General features: G+C 40.4%; 1 protein-coding gene across 1 annotated transcript; it reads right to left on the bottom strand.

Moving 5' to 3' along the window:
• Positions 1 to 178: 178 nt before the first annotated feature.
• cavin1a (caveolae associated protein 1a) lies at positions 179 to 18934 on the bottom strand. The gene is made up of 2 exons (XM_044330854.1): positions 18054 to 18934; positions 179 to 3449 (listed from the first exon to the last, which is right to left on the bottom strand). Exons 1-2 carry the CDS (start codon positions 18552 to 18554, stop codon positions 2682 to 2684), a joined length of 1269 nt encoding a protein of 422 aa, XP_044186789.1. The 5' UTR covers positions 18555 to 18934; the 3' UTR covers positions 179 to 2681.
• Between the last annotated feature and the right edge of the window lie 705 nt (positions 18935 to 19639).

The raw sequence follows: 19639 nt of genomic DNA, 5'->3' as shown, positions 1-19639 counted from the left end.
CACTTAAAAATGATACTTTACTATATTATGTACTATGCTATACAGTAAATGTACTTACTTACATTCCACCACTGTAATTCAGTGCCTGATCTACCTAAGCTACGTCTCACAGCTGGCACACAACCAAGTATATAAAAGGTTCATAAAATTAAACAAAATTAAAATAATAGGCAGTATATATATTAATCAGCAAGCTTTTATTTATATTGAAGTGGTTAGGCAAAATATGCCTTTTAAACACAACAGAAAATACAAGTTTCATTATTTGAGTATGAATCATAAACACCAAGAGCAATTATGTGTCACATCTTGTGTTGCAGAAGTGTGACTAATCTTTCTTTTTTATTTATTCTTTTGATAAGAATGTCTCTACATAAACTTTGCATGAACTACCTTATGCTTATAGCAGGCTGGGTCAGTTTTTTATAAACCAGTAGCTTAAAACAGGGCAAAATGTACATGATGGCAAAAACACACACACACACATACACACACACACACACAGGGACCAATATCTTACAAGTGTTTCAATGTTTGGTGTGCAAGACAATGTAGATATTTTTTGTCTAAAATTCAATAAAAAAAAAACAACAACATTTCTGTTATAATTATATGTCTATGTGATGACACAAGTCTGCAGTGGATTTCTTAATATTAACTTGCAGTTTCACCAAAATATCAGTGTGGGTATATGATATGCACACACTGTAGACCTCACAAACACACACACACATACACACACTTTTTTTCTCAATCCCCACTGTTCTCTACCCTGCTCTGTGCTCAGAGGGAGCACTCTCCTTAATTGCATTCCCCAGCCCATTGATTATCTTAATGGTTTTCCATGCTACACACTGGGCTTCTGCATGCCTAAACCACATCAAGGTCACACACAGTCTCTAGGGAGGAAAATGGACGCCGTATGCTCACCTTCTTCCTGTCCTGAGCCCTGTGTGCTTCCCTTACATGTACGAAAATTGATTGAACATTGCCTTTGTCAGTTAGACTCAGACTGATTGCTATCCAATCATCCTCTAATCCTCTATGATCGTCTTCTCTAACTTCCAATGATAAAAACATTTTATGAAATCATGGTGAGGCAGCTTTTTATCATCAGTGTGGACATTCCTCCTATAATTCAGAGGAAGTACACAAGATTGCACCCGGTCTCTGTAAAAACGTTTGTGGACTGGATCATGCTGTTCTGGTGTTCTGACATTTAGTAAAGTGCCACACCATTCATTGTACCTGGCAGTCTGCTGTCTTTCTCCAGCTGCATTTAGGATGACATTTGCATCTCCACATGTTACACAGTCAGTCATTAAACTGTCATCTTGCTCTTCAGACCATCATTTTTCTGCCTGCAATTACCTTGGGGAAAATTTAATAGGGATGTGCAAATGTACTGTGATGAGCTGTGACCATGGTGACACAGTCATTTTTCTTCTCCTCTGTGCAGCGTTGCGATATGTGGAACTTGGCGAGTACAATGTGCCCAGATGCAAAAAGATATGAAAAGGTGAATATACATCAAAACATTACAGTAAATGATGATCAAACTGTGAGCATGCTAACAAGCATGCATTGTAAAGATACACCGCAGCAAAAGTTACTGTACATAAAAAATTTCATTGTTGTTAGATATGAGTTTTTCATTACATTATGGCTGAAATTTTGACCAATTAAGGACCCAGAATAGAAAGATATTTACTTTTGTCACTATCTTTTTATCAAAGCACTGTACTATAAAAAAAAATGTACATACAGGATATTGACTTTCTTCCTATTCTTCAAAAATCATTATTTTAAATGATTGGCACAAGTTGACAACAGTAACTTTAGTCGATTACTGTGGTGTAATCTTTAAGTGTTTAAATACCATTGAATTTGACAATATTTTAATACTCCTTTCATTTCTTAATATAATTTATAATTTAACAGACATTAACAGCTATTTTCAGTCATTTACATTTCAGTCTTTGACATGTGAGAGACATTACATCGTAACATTTGGCAGAAGTGCTGAGTAATTGGTAGTAAATAAGCTTTATGTCCTAATTCTTTGTGCCAACAGGGGTAATGTTTTTGTAAACATCGAGTCATGGAAACGTCTGGCCAATGTCCTCTGTTCCTCATCATTTCTTCGGAAGGCCTAAACGTCATTACGTCTTCATTTCTTTTAGTTTCACATGTGCACATTACAACACTGAAACCATCCATTACAACATAAATCTTGCCAACAACTTCCTTTTACCATACTTATTAATGTGCATATCATACATGGCAGATATTATTTTATACATTACATCTCAATAGCAAAGACTATTTATACCTTTTTTTTTGTTCTTATAGCCACTCAATTTATCAAACCAATAACAAACAGCAAATATCCTAGACCTGCATGTCTAGCCAGCCATGAGTAAAGAAGCAGGCTGCAGCGCGTTTCAAAAGCGAGCTTTGTTTTTGTTTTGTTTTTGTTATTTGTATGCTAAAGAGGATCAAATATGAAAGGCATCCCTTTTGGATACAATAAAAAGAGAACTGAAAACAAATTGTGATCACGTCTAGAAAGTCCCCACGACTAATATTGTGTCCTTGTGATTAAACTCATTCATCAACACTCCGTTTCCCTCTTCATTCTTCTCTTCTCTTCTTTCACAGCCCTGCAGAGCTGGGACACTCTATTCGCTTTGGGCCTTCTTTAGGTGGTCTGCGTCCACCGTGACCAGCTGAGAGTCCTCAGTCACCTCCAACAGAGCCTCCATCTCTGGGCTGTCTACACGCACCAGCTCCGCTTCCTCCAGCTCCACATGCACACCCAGCCCGTTCTCCTCTCCCCCTGGCTGGCCCTCAGCCTCTGACACTTCCTCCATCTCTGTGGTATGGATCACCTCCTCCTCCTCCCCTTCTCGGATCTTCTTAACATGGAAGGTGAAGGGGGGTACGCGGTACACAGTGGTCTTCGAGCGAGCATACACCGTGTGGTCAGGGGTAAGGGACTTCTTCACCTTGTCTTTGGAGCTCTTCATCTTCGCCCTGCGTTCCATGTTGGGGGTCATGCGGGTCCCGAGCTTGCCAATCTTCTTCTCCAGGTTGTGCTTAGTTTTCTCCAAGTTGTCACGGGTTCTCTGTCTTGTCTTCTCCAGGTTCTCACGGGTTCTCTGCTTGGTCTTCTCCAAGTTCTCCTTGGTCTTCAGTTTGGTCTTCTCCATTTTCTCTTTGGAGAAGGCTTTCTTTATGTTGTCCACTTGCTGCTTGGTGGTGCGTTGGAAGCGCTTGGTACGAGACTCTTCAATAATCTCCTCGATCTCCACCTCCTCATCTGAATTGAGATTGACAGGATGTCCCTCATCTCCCTCAACTATCTGCTCAAGGCCTTCCACGGATCCACCTTCAGCTACCGTCTGTGCTGTCTTCTGTTTGGATGCCTTTGGGGCCTTCACTTGGTCCTGAGGAGCAAAATAAGGAAGAGGAGGAAAAACAAGAGACTAGTTAGCCTCAGCAGCATGATATTAATGGATCACAATATAGGAATTGAACAACATTTTCAATTTGACATTTACTACAATATTACAATATTAACAGAAATGTGATACACTTATTGTATTGTATGATTAATGTAAATTATGGCAATTTGTTTAGCATAGTCTTGAGAAATAAAACTGAAAATATATGCATGATACTTTACAGATTCAGTGCACGCTACAGCTGACTGCTTGTAGCTGGTGTGGAGTGCCATCTAGTGGTGTCAATCATTTGAGAACAATCACATGCCAACAAGTCCACACACAGTTATTTTATAAAAATATATGAACTGAGGCTGATATGTTTGCATGCATAGAATACATTTCCTAAACATTAATACAACTATGAGTCTTCAAAGAAAGCCTATAGTATCTGCGTTTAGACAGTCATACTGAAACTAAAGCCAACACGCTGTTACATCTAACCACAGGTGCATTTCCTGCCATTTTGCAATCATTTCTCTAAAAATGTGAATTCACACACTTTCGTTGTTGTGACTTAAGGGCCTTTCAACTCTAAGAGTAGACAAAGGAGACTTTCAGAGGACTTTACAGTTAAATGCTTGGGAAAATGTTTAAAAGATCTATAATTAATAATTCTGCTTTCACTTCACGGGAAATACTTGGTGGTTAGTACAGTTTCAATTTAACTTCAATGTAACAGAAGCACAGAACATTTGCACCTGTTCAAAACATATTCACATGTGTAAACCCACAAGTACAGACTCATACCCGTTCCTGGTGTTTTACTCTAGAACATGAAAAAAGCCTTCAATTTCACAGTGCACACATAGTAACTAAATGGTTTCCATGAAGAAAAGCAGCTTATTTACTCTGTAAATTATCTGTCTAATTATCTGTAATTATCTTTATTCTTTTTTTCTTCTGTAATGCTGACAGCTGCCAATCAATCAGCACTACGGCTTGATTCCATGTTGCTTGACACTGTTGGTATGGTACCAGATATCCACATAGGGAGACTCAGTACTGTGCTAGGAATGTTATCCCCCCCTCCGAACAGCATGTCTGTGACCCCCTAGAGGGATTAGTAGTCCCATCATGCTGCACCTCTGTGCCACACCTCATTGCTTCTCTTTTGATTCACTCCTTGCACCATCACCATCCTCACTGGCTTTCTTGTTGTTGTTACATTGGAAAAATAATAATCTTTTAATAGAAATGTAAGACTAAGTCACCATGACCTTCCCACTGCAGAAGCCTGCCACATAATATGAACTAGAGTTTGACCAATGTGGGATTTTTGAAGGCAAAAACTTATACTGGTATTTTTTAAGTATTTAATTTATTTATCCAAATTCATTCTTATCAGGGTGGAAATACCTCTAAAATACAACAGCATTTAGACTTTTGTGTAATCTAAAATCTTTAGGGACTGGCAGATCTTTAACACAAATTACCTCAAATATTTAAAAAAAAAAAAAAAAAAAAAGAAACAATGAAACAATGAAAGCATTATTTGATTTATGTCTGTGTTTTAGTGGTACCATGTTGTTGTTGTTGAGAATGGAAACACAGTGCAGATAATTGTATATATTAGGAGGAAGGAGTAAAAGGATCATAATCTGATTTTTGGCTTCAAACTGAAATTTGAAGCCAAACAAATGTTTGTGCTGAATTTATAGAAAAGTTAAATATGTATCCTATTCATTTTTGTCCAAAATTGCCCCAGTGGAGAGAGTGGAGTCAGCCTGTTTGCCACATGCAGACTGATTTTCCTGCAGAGCACGGCCTCAGTGAAAATAGACACAGTACAGTGCAGCACTGCTAGCTGAAGGAAAATGTCTGTTTATTTTTCCACCATAAGCTATTCATTGTATAATAGTGTACAAAACAAACAGTTAAGGCAACAATAACTTGTCAAATTAACCATCATCACCATGTCAACAGATTACATTTACGCATTGCTCCTGACACACAGCCAGCATCTTCGTCATCCGATCTCATTTGAATCGTATTTACTCTTTGCAGCGCAGTGGTCACTACAGATTAGATCATTTCTGCTTCTGTTCTCGCTGGTTGATTTTGCAACACCTCCACGAGTCTCATCTTATGTGACACAAGGCTTGACTCTAGTCCCCATGCATTTTAATGAAAACTGTACCTGTGCCTGCGTTTGAGGGAAGAAATGGTATAAGCATATATAAAAAAAAATGTAGTTGTCTTCAAAAAGTTTGGTCAAATTTGTTCCTGATACAGTTTCATCTGTTATGAGGGTTTCTTGAAAAAGGATCAAGACATGTCTATACCTTTTTTCAAGGCAAATAAGATGGGTAAGTCATTTGAAACTTGCAGTATGTATAGAAAAAATTGATTTTAATCCTGATATCTGACTTCTAAAGTCAGATATCTGAAAGACAGACACCTGTCAGATCACATGAACTGCACATCTCCCAGGGCAGTCCAAATATTGCCATTCGATCCTATCATAAAATGGACATTGCCTCCTTATCTGGTGCTGTGTATGGAGTGGGCCAGGCCATCCTGCTCTGTATGGGTTTATTTTGGGCTGGCCTTTCCCTCTCTCCGGATTCCATCTACCGTTCTTTGGCTACCGGCCACTGCGGCGTTCAGTCCTACCGACACCCTTGCCACACAACACCCTCCCCTCCCACACAGCAACAGATAAACACAGTGCTCTGTCACCATAGCAACCAACTCCTCATGTCGCCTCCTGTGGGTGATGAAGTTTAGCTGGATAAACAGCTGACATCTCTACAACAATATACCAACATTAGGTTCTCAGTTGTTGTGAGTGTGTTACAATTAAACTAAAATAAATTCTGCACCTGCTTTGCAGACATAACATGACGAGCAAAGTGAGGCCGAGCTGTAATATGGTAACGTTAGAGATATTTTGAATCCATGAGCGCATAGTTTTGCAGCAGCATTTTTTCCATTGATTCTGTCAGAATGATGTAATATTATAAACACAAGACAGGAAAAGACAGGAAATTCTGACCAGATCTAAATGAAGACTGTGAGGTAAATTTGGCTGGTGGGAAAAAAACGGGAAGCAAAGTATAGATTCCTAAAATGGCGTTTCTATCCAGACCAGTTCTATCCAGTTAAGAGTGTATCTCTTGTGTTCCTGGTGACAATATGGAAACGACATTTCCATAGAAACACACACACATACAAATGCATGATTATGCAACCGTATTCATGTACGCCCGCCCTCTTGCACGGGAACACTGACCCGCAGTTCTTTCCATGAAGCCGAACTGTGAACACCTTTCATAAGAGGTACTAGCAGCTCTGATGCCTGAACGGGAAACTTCAAAAGTGGAAACACACAGTACGCAGCATTCTGGGAACAGCTGAGGTCATACAAAACAGGGAAATTACAACACGTCAGTTCCATATTGTGCCTCATCACTGCACAAAAGTCCTCTGACATATACCTTAAATTTAACGGAAAACAAAACACACACGTTGCAAAGAATTTCCATACTCACTGAAGGATTTTTTAATTAATTTTAACTTTTAACTAACTTTTTTTACATGTTAAAGCTGCTGTTTTATCATTGCATTATTATTTACTTGTGATTTTTGGTTATATTTTTGTCACATTTTTGAAATGTTTCGGTGATATCTAATCTTAGCTTTAAGGCCTGTGGGAACCAATATCCAATAATACCGACACTGCATGTTGGAACCTTTCTTTGTTTGCATTCTGAAAAGTTGAGTCAATTCCCCTCTGCATCTGAGGTAATTGTGATAATATCAGCGAACCCTGTTTGGGTTTCACTGACTGATTGCAAACAAAGAGACTTGGAGTTTGAGGAAAAAGATGGAAAGTCCATTAGTGTCCCCGTGTTACCTTCCTTTCTCCTCCCACTCTCCGGCAATGGAAAAGTCTGTAATCTGTTTGTTTGTGTGTATGTGTGTGTGTGTGTGTGTATTAACTGACAGGTGCCTGGGGAATGGTGACTGAGTATATGTGTGCTCTCCTCAATGAGAAGGGGGTCTGTTACTAATGTTTCTTCCCTCCAGGAGTGGTGTGAATCATACCTCATGGAAAAGTTGGCAAGTTTGAGTGGGAACTGTGCGCGTGCGCATGTGCATGTGTGTGTGTGTAACTAATTTGCTCAGACAAGCCAACAACTGTCTAAGCTGCCTGAGAAGGAACAACATAGGAGATGCAATTAAAAAGTCCCCGCAGACTGAGGGGAAAGATTTTGGTAAACAACTAAGACTAAAACATACTGTGAGAGGGAAGCGAGAGAGAGAGGGAAATGTAGAACAGGCAAAGATGCAGGAAGCAGGATATCACCATCATCATCATCATCATCATCATCATCATCATCATCATCTCTATGGGAGATCAGCAGCGTCTCCTGCTTTGGGGGAACTGGGTATATTTAAATAATTAACCAGAATTTTCTCAAGCTATTGTGAAACTTATATAATCCCTCAAAACTCATTCATATAACGACAGCAAATGTTTTTCGTGGTCTAAATTTCATGAGACGCAGAATGTTCTCTGTCTGACTCATACGAGGGCTCGGGGAAAAATTTAACCACCAACTGTTACCATGGACAACAGAGCAAACAGTGTTCTCAATCAGCCATATACAGAGACCACGGCAGCTTACTGACTAAAGCCACTGGCATCCACCTTTCTCCATCCCCCCTTTTTGTCTCTCTATCTGATGACGCAAGGGACATCACCGCTCCATCTATTCTTGCTTAGTTATTTAAATATTTAAATTAGCAGCGTCAATGAAATAATACAATAGCTGTGTCAGCATGTGACTTTATCAAGGCGGATATGTGAAAATTTTTTACAGGCGAGATTGCCTGTTAAAAAAAGAGTTTTCTGAGTTTTATGCATGTTCAAAAATGACCGTGATATCTGCTCTGTCTTTCCATGGCAACACCCACTATTAATTGTAGTAAGGTGGCTGTTTTACTGTATACTGTTCTCTCTCTCTATATATATGTATACTCTATATGTGTGTGTGTGTGTGTGTGTGTGCGCTTTGATTGCATACATTGGTAGGGTTGTTTTTTTTTGATAAAATGACTTTCCTGTTTTGTATATGATATGAAATATAACTTATTATACGTTTATTAACACCTGAAAGGTTAGGACGTGTACAAAGGCTGACTTTTATTTAGATGACAAATCCATGCACACGAACGCTCACAATCATGATACACATACGAACATGCAGACATTTAGCAACCCGCTTGCTTGTAGATAAACACTCCCACAGACAGACATACCCACACCATTCCTTTTCAGGCAGTGTGATGAAAGGCCTCTACGGTGAGTCACAGGACCAGCTGTCTGATCCCATCCAGTTCTTGCAGCTGTGCACTTAGCTTTCACAATGAGTGATATCACTGACCCATGTGCCCCTCCAGCAGCATAGGAGAAGGCCAAACGAGAGATTGACATGAAACGGAGGTGAAGGTTCACATGTTAGCCGTAGGTCTGAATCGTGATGCTTTGATCCCTAAAAAGTGCTCCGAGGCTAAAATAAGGACGCTAATGTACTCTGGTCATTAATATTGATGCCTCCCACACACTCCTAAATAAAGCTCAAACAATTTACAGAGGACGAATCCAGCCGCCTACTACCTCAGGCATTTTGCAGTGACTCTTGTGACTAAGGGCACAGTGCAAATTCTGTTTCATGAAGCCCCCCTTATCCCCTTAAGTACTCTGATGGCACTATGTTTAAGTGTCCTGCGAGTAATGGAAATGTAAACGACCAATCCTGCTCTGTCTATAGACAGATTCATCTAAAGAGAGCCCTTTGTATACCGCATAGCCAACAAGGCGATGTCATGTTACAGTGCACACACCACAGGAAGGGAGTTCCTTGGTTTTCCTGTCATAGTGATTTGTGATTTCATACACTGGAGCCTGAATGGGGATACCCTTTTCCACAGCTTAGCCTCCCACATCCATGACTCTGAAACCACTGGAATCCCAGGGTTAGTCCCATGCAAAGATAGAAAATTTACTTTTCCATTTACATCTCTGTGTCAATTGGCAGCAACAGTACTGGAATATGTTACATAACAAGATCCCTTTTCCCTCTATCGCTGCCATCCATATTGACACTAACTTGGAACAGTAAGTAGCGTTTCACCCAAATTTAACAACTCAGTTCAGATTTTCCAAGTGCTGGAACAAGTTTAGGAGCAAACACGAATTCATACGTTCTGCTGCATTAAGTATGAAGCAGTATGATTAATATTACAAGGATTAAAAAGATTTAAAATAGTTTGTTTTTTTTTAAGTGAAAGAGTGTGCTGTAATCATTCATATATTCACCATGTTTCAGGATAATGTGACGTTGGTGGATCAAGCGAAGGCATGAATAACCTGCCAACTTGAATACGGTGTCGGGCTAAACTTTAGGAAACTATAACTACTGGCTTACATTAGACCAATATAATGTTAAATGGCAAATAACTCCTGACAAATAACACCTGGGGAAACTGTTAGGAAGGCATCAAACCAGTCACCCACACATTGTTCTGAATTGAGCTGTCGCTTGTATGAATAATGCAACTGGCATACTATAGATGGAAAAACTGACTGTAATATTCTGTCTTTGTCTGTTGATCTGAGACATATGTATCATACCTTAAAACATAATATTATACATTTGTAAGCCGTAAAAAACTAGAAAATATGAAAAAATGGGCTAATTTAAGGATAAAATATGGATAACATTTTAAAATAGGTCAAATATTTCACCATCAACTTTTACGCCTGATAACATAATTTAAGTATCATTATTTATAGATAATCATTCTAAACATCCATGTGCATGCAAAATCTAATCCCAAGGGTACCCAAAACCCACGGCGTGTCCTGGCACAGTTTCAGTGAAAGACTATAAATCACATACTTGTAACAAGAACAGTGAGCCGCCACAGCAGCAGTGGGAAATATACCACCGGGGGTAACCCGACTGTTGCACTTCAGACTGAATGTTTGCACAGACCAGGTTTTACTTTCAGATGCAATGTCTTAAGTTACAGCAATAACAGTCACTTATATTAATAGTAAATGTATGGAAGCTACTTTAAGAGACACTTTTTGTATAACTATTTGCAGATATTTTGAGATATCCACCGCCAGTATTGGTGTTTTTGTTACTTTATATATATATAAAGTATAGTAGTAGTACATTATGTGCCCCAAAACTAAGGCTACATAGCCTTATACTCACGCACTTTCATCTGAAAATAAACCCACACAAACAAATGTATGCAATTAATCAATCAATTGGTGCTACTGATTGCTAAATTCAGACCCACTCAATGAAACAGGACCCTACACTATTCCATTGCATCGCTGCTGGTGTATTTATAATCAAAAGCAACGTAGCAGTCTCCTTTAATATACCAACTCAGATCATTTGGCTAACTTTTTATTTTGGCCTCGTAGATGAAGGGTGTGCCTACAAATCTTGGAATAAACAGCACGAAGGGTAAGAGCAGCTTCCACTGAGTTGTGATTTGGTATGAGGACACATTTCTGTTAGCCGGCCAATAAGCTAGATGACAACTACAACTGTTGAAATCGAGGGGTTACCTGATCAGTCTCAGATGGTAAATCTGTCTGCTGCTGTGGGATAGGGATGTTTGGTAAGACGGGAAGGCAACTGGGTCCCGAGATCAGGCATCAGGACACATAAAATGTAGTTATTTTAATAGGAGTGACTCAGAGTGTCCTCTCGTAGAGCCGGAGAAACAGCTCACAAAAATGCATTGCTAAATTGAATCACATGTAGTCTAAAATATTGCAGTAAAACATTACAGAACCAAGACACAAACAACCATATCAGACAGATACATCTAACAGACGATAATAATTGTCACATACAGACATGTGCAGTGTTTCCACGTGTTGGAATAGCAGGGATTCTCTTTCTACTGTACAAACTGTATATCCTAATGACAGGTGCACAGGAAAGGATACATTAACACTATCAGCAAATGCATCTCCAGAGCAGGAAGCAAATTCACTGTAAGTGTAAAATGACACCTGTCCAACTATGATACACCAACCCTTAGTTCTTATTGAGTTTTAACTGTTCTAAATGGCAGATCCTTTCAACATGAATGCACAATTTTTTGACCATGTCAGCTTGAAAATTTAATCTCCGCTTTAGAAAAGCAAAGGAAACAGAAAAACAAAGTGAACAATAACAGAGGATACAGGCTGGTACACTCCTGTTTTCAGAGCACACTCATTTTCAACAAGTGATATCAAAGACGGAAGGGCTTCTAAAGCAAGGACAATGGTTTTGCTATTTCTGAAATATAAAATAATTACAAACGAAATGAAAAAGGGATTGTTTTTGCTTTGTGTTGTATTAACTTGTTTCTTGAGGCGTACAAAATGTGTGTGTGTGTGTGTGTGTGAGATAGAGAGGATCAGAGCAGTACAATTCCCAAATTTGGTCAAACATGCCAAAAGAAACCCTAGATCTGGCTTCATGATATCACTTTTCTTACCACAACATAGGAAATGGGAGGAAAATGAGGAAATAAAAGCCTTATTTAAAAACCTTTACAAAACTCTCTTGATGAGAAGCAGGGCAGGTCTCACACTGACACTGTAATGTGTTTTCTCTGACCTGCAGTCCTCAAAAATGAGTGTTGCCATAAAATAATATGGGTTATCTTTACATCCAAAAACATTTTATGTAACAGTTACTGCTATATATCAGAAATGTTTCTTTTTTATCATGCAATTTGCTGCTGTATGCATTATTCCTTGCAAGCAACACATGAATGCACTCTTAAAAAGGTAACTATTGGACCACATTTTACATGCAGAGGCTCACACGCCTCCAAGCATTGGAACTCAGGACTGGCTCGACATAGTAGATGACATGCAACAGTGAAATGTGGAGCCTGCCAGATATCTTTCCACCAGCCTGGAAAAGAGGACCACCGTGGGAGGGAGAATGACGGCGAGGACAGACTGGAAGTGAACAACATACTACAGTACATACAAGTACTGTAGGAAATACTGAATGAGCCGTGCCCTTGGTTCTGGATTAGAGGTCTGAGTGGGAGTAGAATGGGAGACAGTGGGAGTGATAGGGGAGAGAAACTTAGAGGAAGGGAGGACACCCAGTTGGCATCCTGGCAGGAGTGGCAGAGAAATGCTGGCGGGATGAATCACAACACTAACTTGGTGCTGCTGGTCGAGTGTTTTTTGGGGCTCCTCAGTTGTTTGCTATTGCGTGTAAGGGGTTGGTTAAGTGCTTCATAACTATCCTCTGTGTAATGAAGCAGAGATCTGATTTATGCCTGGAAACAAAGATTCAGTAAGCTGTAGTGGCCAAAAACTGCAGCTGAAGTAAGTGCGTCTGGAGTAAGTGGAATTGAGTTATATAGTCTGGGCAGGATTAAAAGCTATTAAAGAAAAATGGGCTGTGGCTGGTGGCGAAGCTTGTTGGCTGTGATCTGAGCTCTGCAAGGTCTGTGAGGTGGGCATAGAAGAAGCAGTCTGTAACTGAGAAGGCTTACATCTCCCTGATAGAGGTGACCACATGGCTATCACCATCCTTGAGCTGCAGCCAAACACACCCCGATTCCAGACACACTGCAGTAGTATCTCACACTTTGATGGACAGACAATATCACGTTGCATAAAGTGGATTAATCCGCATAGTTTAATAGATAACGTGCATTATGGAACACACACGCCAATAACTAAAACACTTAGTTAAAGTAAACACTTTCCTAATGAGTTTATGGTCTCAATCGCTACTTTCAAGTCTTCTTCAATACAGCATGATGTTCATTTTGTAAATTATGGTCCCATTTAGAGTAAAATAGACAAAAAAGCAGGGTATGCTTTAGGTTGTGGCTACCTTGTGATTGACAAGTCACTACCATGGCGACAATGTTGGTAACATACGTTACGTAACGTAACGTAACCCCAGATTAGAATAGGAGTATAGGTGTAGCTGTTGCCATTTTAGTGGATTTTCAGTTCATGAAAGTTAATTGTAACATTTTGGTCACCTAAAAAGTTTTGTTCAGCGTTTGGTTGCACTAAACCCTCTAAGGAGTCAGCTGTTCAGTTTTTCCAGTAAGTACATTTGGTTTTAAGCCCGTTTTTCACTAGCCAAAATTAGCATTAGCATTATGAACATCACAGTTAATAACATAGACTGTAAATGCACAGTGCTAATCAAGCTAGCAGTTAGCATTAGGGTCAGCCCCACCCTGTTGTCCAAATATGGTCACTTCTGGCTCTAAAAAACCAAGATGGCGATGGTCAAAATGCCAAACTTGCCTTATTTTTTTCCCCCACCCACACTCGCAAGACTCACTCTACTCTGCCTCTGATCGGCTAGTACTTGTTGCCTTTGTTGGTTAAGTTCAGGCATGAGGAGATGGTTAGGTGTAGGGTAAGAATATCAAGGTCAGAGCCAGTCAGAAGCAAAGTTGGGGCAGGTCTTCGCAGAATGCGGGTGGGAAAAAAATAACAAGCTGAACTCAAGGCTTCAAAACAGGAGTCCACAAACCAGTGGGTGACGTCACGATAGCTATGTCCATTATTTTTTTTACAGTCTATAGTTCAATCCCACTACTAGCAGAGCTCTGATTTTCAAGTATAATTGTTTTCTAGGGGATAACTTACTTGTCTCCAAATGGCTAGCTCACTTTAGGTATGCTAACAGAACTACCACATTGAGCACTAAGGGCTGGGTCATGCTACGCAAATAAACTTTGGCCTCGCCTTGTACCAAACTTTGTATAAATTCATGAAAATAAAATAAAATTATGCTGCATTTGCATTAAAAGGATCACTACAAAGCCTGCCTCATCTGAACTCTTTTGTTTTAACAGCCGTGAAAAAAGTGCAGGGATTACTATAAAAACTACTCTCTTATGGCAGGACCCCCCCCTACCATACAAGTCTTCCTCTGTCACCTGGGCAGACCATATGGAACATGTGGAGGGCTGAGCCAAGTTAGAGCCAGAGTGCTCTAAAGATTTTTAGCCAGCAACAGTCCGAGATAGTAATTGAAGGCCAAGACAATTAATGTGTGCTAAACAATGACATAGATGTGCATGGTCTGCCTGAGGATGAGCACGAGGCTCAGCCGTCAGAGCAGCACCACTAGTGTGGTTGTCTAGTAAAAACAATACCTCTTTTTTTCTCGTAATGTCAGGCAACTGAGAAACTGGAAGAAGCAAATAGGTTTCTCCTTCACTTTTAATCATGCCTAACAGTGGCTAACACCGTTAGTGGCTAAGACAATTGCAACTTCTTTATTGCTTGAATATGGAGTTGCTTCAGAAACAGAAAGGCCTCTAGAGGTACATTTGAAATGTTAACAACCATTTTATTACAACCATTGTGACAATTCAGTTAGAAATATTATCAATATTATCTATAAAACATTTAATCAGAATTGTGTTGTTAAGAAACATCTAGGGTCCGTGTTTATTTCCTGACAGCTATTGCTATTGGCGAACACTGCAACAGGAAATTTGTCTTACGAGGCCAAACTTAAATAGTAAATTGTCTGGTTATATGAGACTGACAGGAAATAAGGAAATGAAGTGACTCATTTGGGGTCAATATGTTTGCCTCTCCTAGAAAGACTAGTGGTCTAATATCACATGCAGTACAGTCAAGGGAGAAACACGCAGCGGGGGCATAAAAGCAGCGCCATTTGTGGACCGCAGAGCTCTGGTGACAGGCTGCTTGAGCCTTGTGCAGCAGGAAGACCCTCAGCTGCTGCAAGGACAGTCAGTGCTTTCTAATTGTAAGACCCCAGCCTGTTAAGTCCAGAAAGAGACCACCTATTGATGAAATTTGTCCCGAGCATGAATTTCACATTCTAAACTCCCAAAATGTAAGCACAATCTTTTAAAATTTAGCTGCAGAATAGCGATTCTAATGAGGGGTTTTCTTTGCTCTTGTGTGACTACAGTGAGTTTGTTTCATATGTCAGTTTCATGGGAAACCATAGCAACGCCATTGTTTTAACATTACTCACTGAGATCTAATTTGAGAGGGTACAATTGAAGATGTTAAAGATATTGTGATGCATATCTGATATGTAATGAGCATTTGATAAATATGTCTTCGTCGCCACACCCAGCTGTTGTCAGGGGATCCTGCGTGCTACCATCTTTGCAGGTTTAATTATAAAGCATCAGTGTCAAAATCTTTCCGGTTAGAAACTTTGAAGTATGCGGCTATTCTCAGGGCGCGGAGACAGAGTGACATACGAGGAAAATACGGCACTCACAGTTAAAGCCAACATCAGCTTAACAAAGCAGAGTACATGGTCCTACACAGCAAAAGTAATGCTACGAAAATGTTTCACTTGTCTTACTCAAATGCTTGCCTTGCTTGACATTGACACTGCAGGTGAAAGCCAATATTGGTGAGGAATGGCCACACACCCACACATACACCCACACACATGTTGGTATTACTTGTGAGGACACTGAGCTAGCTTTCATTAATTCCATGGACATTTACCGTAACCTTAACCATAACCTCTACATACCTAACCCTAACCTTTATCCCATCCTTAACCTACTTCTAAACGTATCCTACTCTAACACATTAACACACAGAGGCTTGAAAGCAATGAAATCTGACTGAGAGCCAGTGTTGATTTGAAATGCTGCCAATATCTGATCAGCCTTTCTAATTAAACTGGACACGGTGCAGCCATTCTCTGGAAATAAATAGATCGTGGGAGCCCAAAACCGCTTCTGCAACATGGAGGCTACGACGCCTACGACTGCTTTGAAAATGTGACGGTGAACAGGTTTAGACAGTAATAAGGGTATTACGGATGTGATAATACCAAAAGGAAATGACTGATTCATAGTGTCTGCTGAAACGCAAGCATAACTCGTTACTCAAAATAAAAAATCAAAAAAACATATAAAATCACTTTATAAAAGCTTTATAAAACGGTGCAAGCTCTTGAGGAGAGGTGCAGACTGTTCACCCCTTTTATGCACAGTATCTTCCACACTGACAAATGCACACAGACATGTAATTAAGGAGGCTTACAGTAAACTGTGCAGTGTCCCAAACAGCAGGAGACACCTGCTTTACAAGTGTAATTTACTAAGGCCTAGCGTCTATGATTGGATTTCTGCAAGATGCCAATAGTGTAACCTGCTCCCACAGTGGACATCCCAGGAGGGGGGATCTGAAAAAGTTTGTGCTTACCGATACAGATCCTGGAGTACGTTCTACTCATGCAAGGCTTGCACCCCTCAGAGTCACTCTTACTAATGTTTTTGAAAGAAAATCTTTGCAGAGGTTAAGATATGCAGCGCATCAAGTGGCTGACATTTTCTTGAGCTTTCATTTGATTTATGTTCTTATGACGAATTCCTGGTTCTAGAGGCCTTGAGACCTTTTTTACTCACAAAGTAAACTAAAGCAGAAGTGCTACCGTGCACGCTGTAGACTGAAAGTTTACCAGCCAGACATGACAGCATGCACGTCCTGCTAAAAAAAGAGATGAGTCTCAAATTCACAATGGTAGTTAGACTGGTCAGAGTTGCACTGTCACACTCTCACACATGAACTCAGATTGTGTCCTTTTTTTTCTTTTTCTTCCTATTTTCATTTCCAAGATATTCACAGTCCTTGTTGTTGTACACTCTTCCATTGGCCTGAGGAGAAGTGCAAATGATCCTGCCCCAATACTTTATACAATTTTGAATACTCAAGTGCAGGTTTGTGCACCATTTATGAAGTGTGTCTCACTTCTGAGAAATCTTTACAATAAAAAAAACATCTTAATCGCACACGTCAGCAGCCTGCAAACTATCTGTCCTCTGAGTGCTTAGAAGTGGGGCGTTGCTTCTGTCTCAAGTAGCCCCTCATGCCAGTGTTTATGGGCCTTATATTTTTATTTACACCAACTTCTTTATATAGTTTCATTGGGTAATCATGAATCCCTGTGGAGTGGGAGAGGTCACTACCGGTCTTCATTTTACCTCACACTGCGCGTAAATATAAACTGTACAACAGCTTCTATTAAGAGTACCGAAGTGTCTGATTCTTTGTAAACATTGAAGACTCAGTTCGGTTTTAGGAAAAAGTGCCTCAGATATTTATGTCATGGAAACCACCGAGCTGAAGCTTTGACCAGCATCCTCTCGTCTAAGAAACTATTACTCCCCGTTTCACTGACAAGGGTCAATTCATGCCACAGTGTGACTCTAACTCTCTCTGGTGAGATGATGTCAAAAGGTTGCTTTGACGCACCAATTACTTTTCAGGTGCATTTCACACCTCCTTTCAACTTTCCTTTGTGATGCGGGGAATGCAACACACCCATTTTCGGGACTAACATGTACTGTCAATGTAATTTTAGTGTTAATAGCTACGTGTAAATTCATTTTCATCTTTTGCTTATCAACACGTTCTCAAGCAAGGAATATTTGCTGTTACTTAGTCTATGTGTCAAAAACAATAAAGAACAAGCTCATACACACACTGCAGTATCCTCCCTCCCACTTTACCTGGTAGATGAGGACTTTGAAGTTGCGTCTCTTGAGCAGCTCGTTTTCGTTGCTCTCCAGCTTCTTGATCTGGCCCGCCTGCTTCTCCAGGTTGCTTCGCACTGTCTTGACGTTGACGCTGACCTTGCGTACCTTTTCCAGCATTTTGTTGACGGTGTTGGCTGTGCCGACGTGATTCTTGGACAACTTAGCCAGCTCCCCTTGGATGGTTGACACTGACTTCTCCATCGCCTCCTGCCGGGCCTCAAGCCCATTCTGGGTCTGCTGGATCTGGTCTACCACCCCGATAATCTTGTCCAGCAGAGACAGAACCATGACCCCATTCATCTGAGCTTCACTCTTGTCTCCAGAGGTAGTGGTCAGTAGCATGTCCACCTTCTCAGTATGGTGATGATCATCTACCGCTGGCTCGGTGGCAGCACCCACCAGGGCGACCTCATCATCATCATAAGGCACTTCTACCAGGGCTACATGCTCCTCTTTGACACCTGTATCCGCCATAGCTGTCAACTCCAAATACAAACCACTTGCACACTCGCTGCAGATAAAAATACACCACTGACAAACTACCTACAGGAGCAACGCTGCACACAACACAGTCTCTGATCCTTTTTCTTTTCTTGCAGAAAACTTTCTCTGCCACTTGTTTGCCTCTTCCCAGTCTACTTAACACTTTAACTTTCTCTTCGCCCTCGGTCTCTCTCTCTCAGCCCTCTCTGCCTCTGTCTCTCTCTGCCTCTGCTCTGGGATGCCAGCCAGCCAAGGGGAGTAGGGCCTCTCACAGCTGAGGCATGTGTGCCCTGACTCAAATGCCTCTGCTCCCTGTGAAACCACCCAGTCCAACTTTTCCCTTCCTACACCCAGCCCCTGCCCACGGCTCCCCCTTCTGCTGGGGCTCCACCCCATTCTGTCCCCAAGCACAAGACAGCATATCTCCAAGTCCCAAACTCCACCTCCTCCAGTGACATGACTCACTCTTCTTTTAACTGGGAAAGGTGAGGGCCACCGGGGGGGGGGTTCCAGTACCATAAAACACATCAGTTCCCACCAGCACGATGTCATTAATTATTTATTCATTAATTATTATACTTCCCAGTCTCTGAAATCATGGTCACTTTCTGCATGTACACTCTATTTTTTAAAGAAAAATAATACTTTATGGAAGAAACAGAGATGTTGGGGAGTGTGTTTAACTGCTGTGAATATTAGACCAGTTCTGGTCCAATATTCAATTTACATAAGTGTGATGTGGAAACTTGTAGCCTCCAGTGCACAAACACTGAGAACAGACTTTACAGTGAAGTAGGAGACATCTTGTGTCCAGCAGTTAAACTTTCAAAGATGAACAATATTTACATATTCATAGATTCTGGAATTTGTAATGAGGGAGAAGGAGGAGATGTCATTTTAAGAATTTTAACAAGATAATTGAACTTTTTTTGTGGAAAACATAGACAAAATTATTATTCAAAGTAGAGTATTTTATATTCATCTTCAAATATATCTGGAGGGGAACTTTAAATCTAACAAATCAAAACCAGTGAATATGAATTTTACTGTCTCTGACAAAACGAATTTGGACACTG

This window comes from Thunnus albacares, chromosome 17 (assembly GCF_914725855.1).
Source record: "Thunnus albacares chromosome 17, fThuAlb1.1, whole genome shotgun sequence".
NCBI classification, from domain to species: Eukaryota; Metazoa; Chordata; class Actinopteri; order Scombriformes; family Scombridae; genus Thunnus; species Thunnus albacares.
This window is presented reverse-complemented; position numbering and strand designations above follow the sequence as displayed.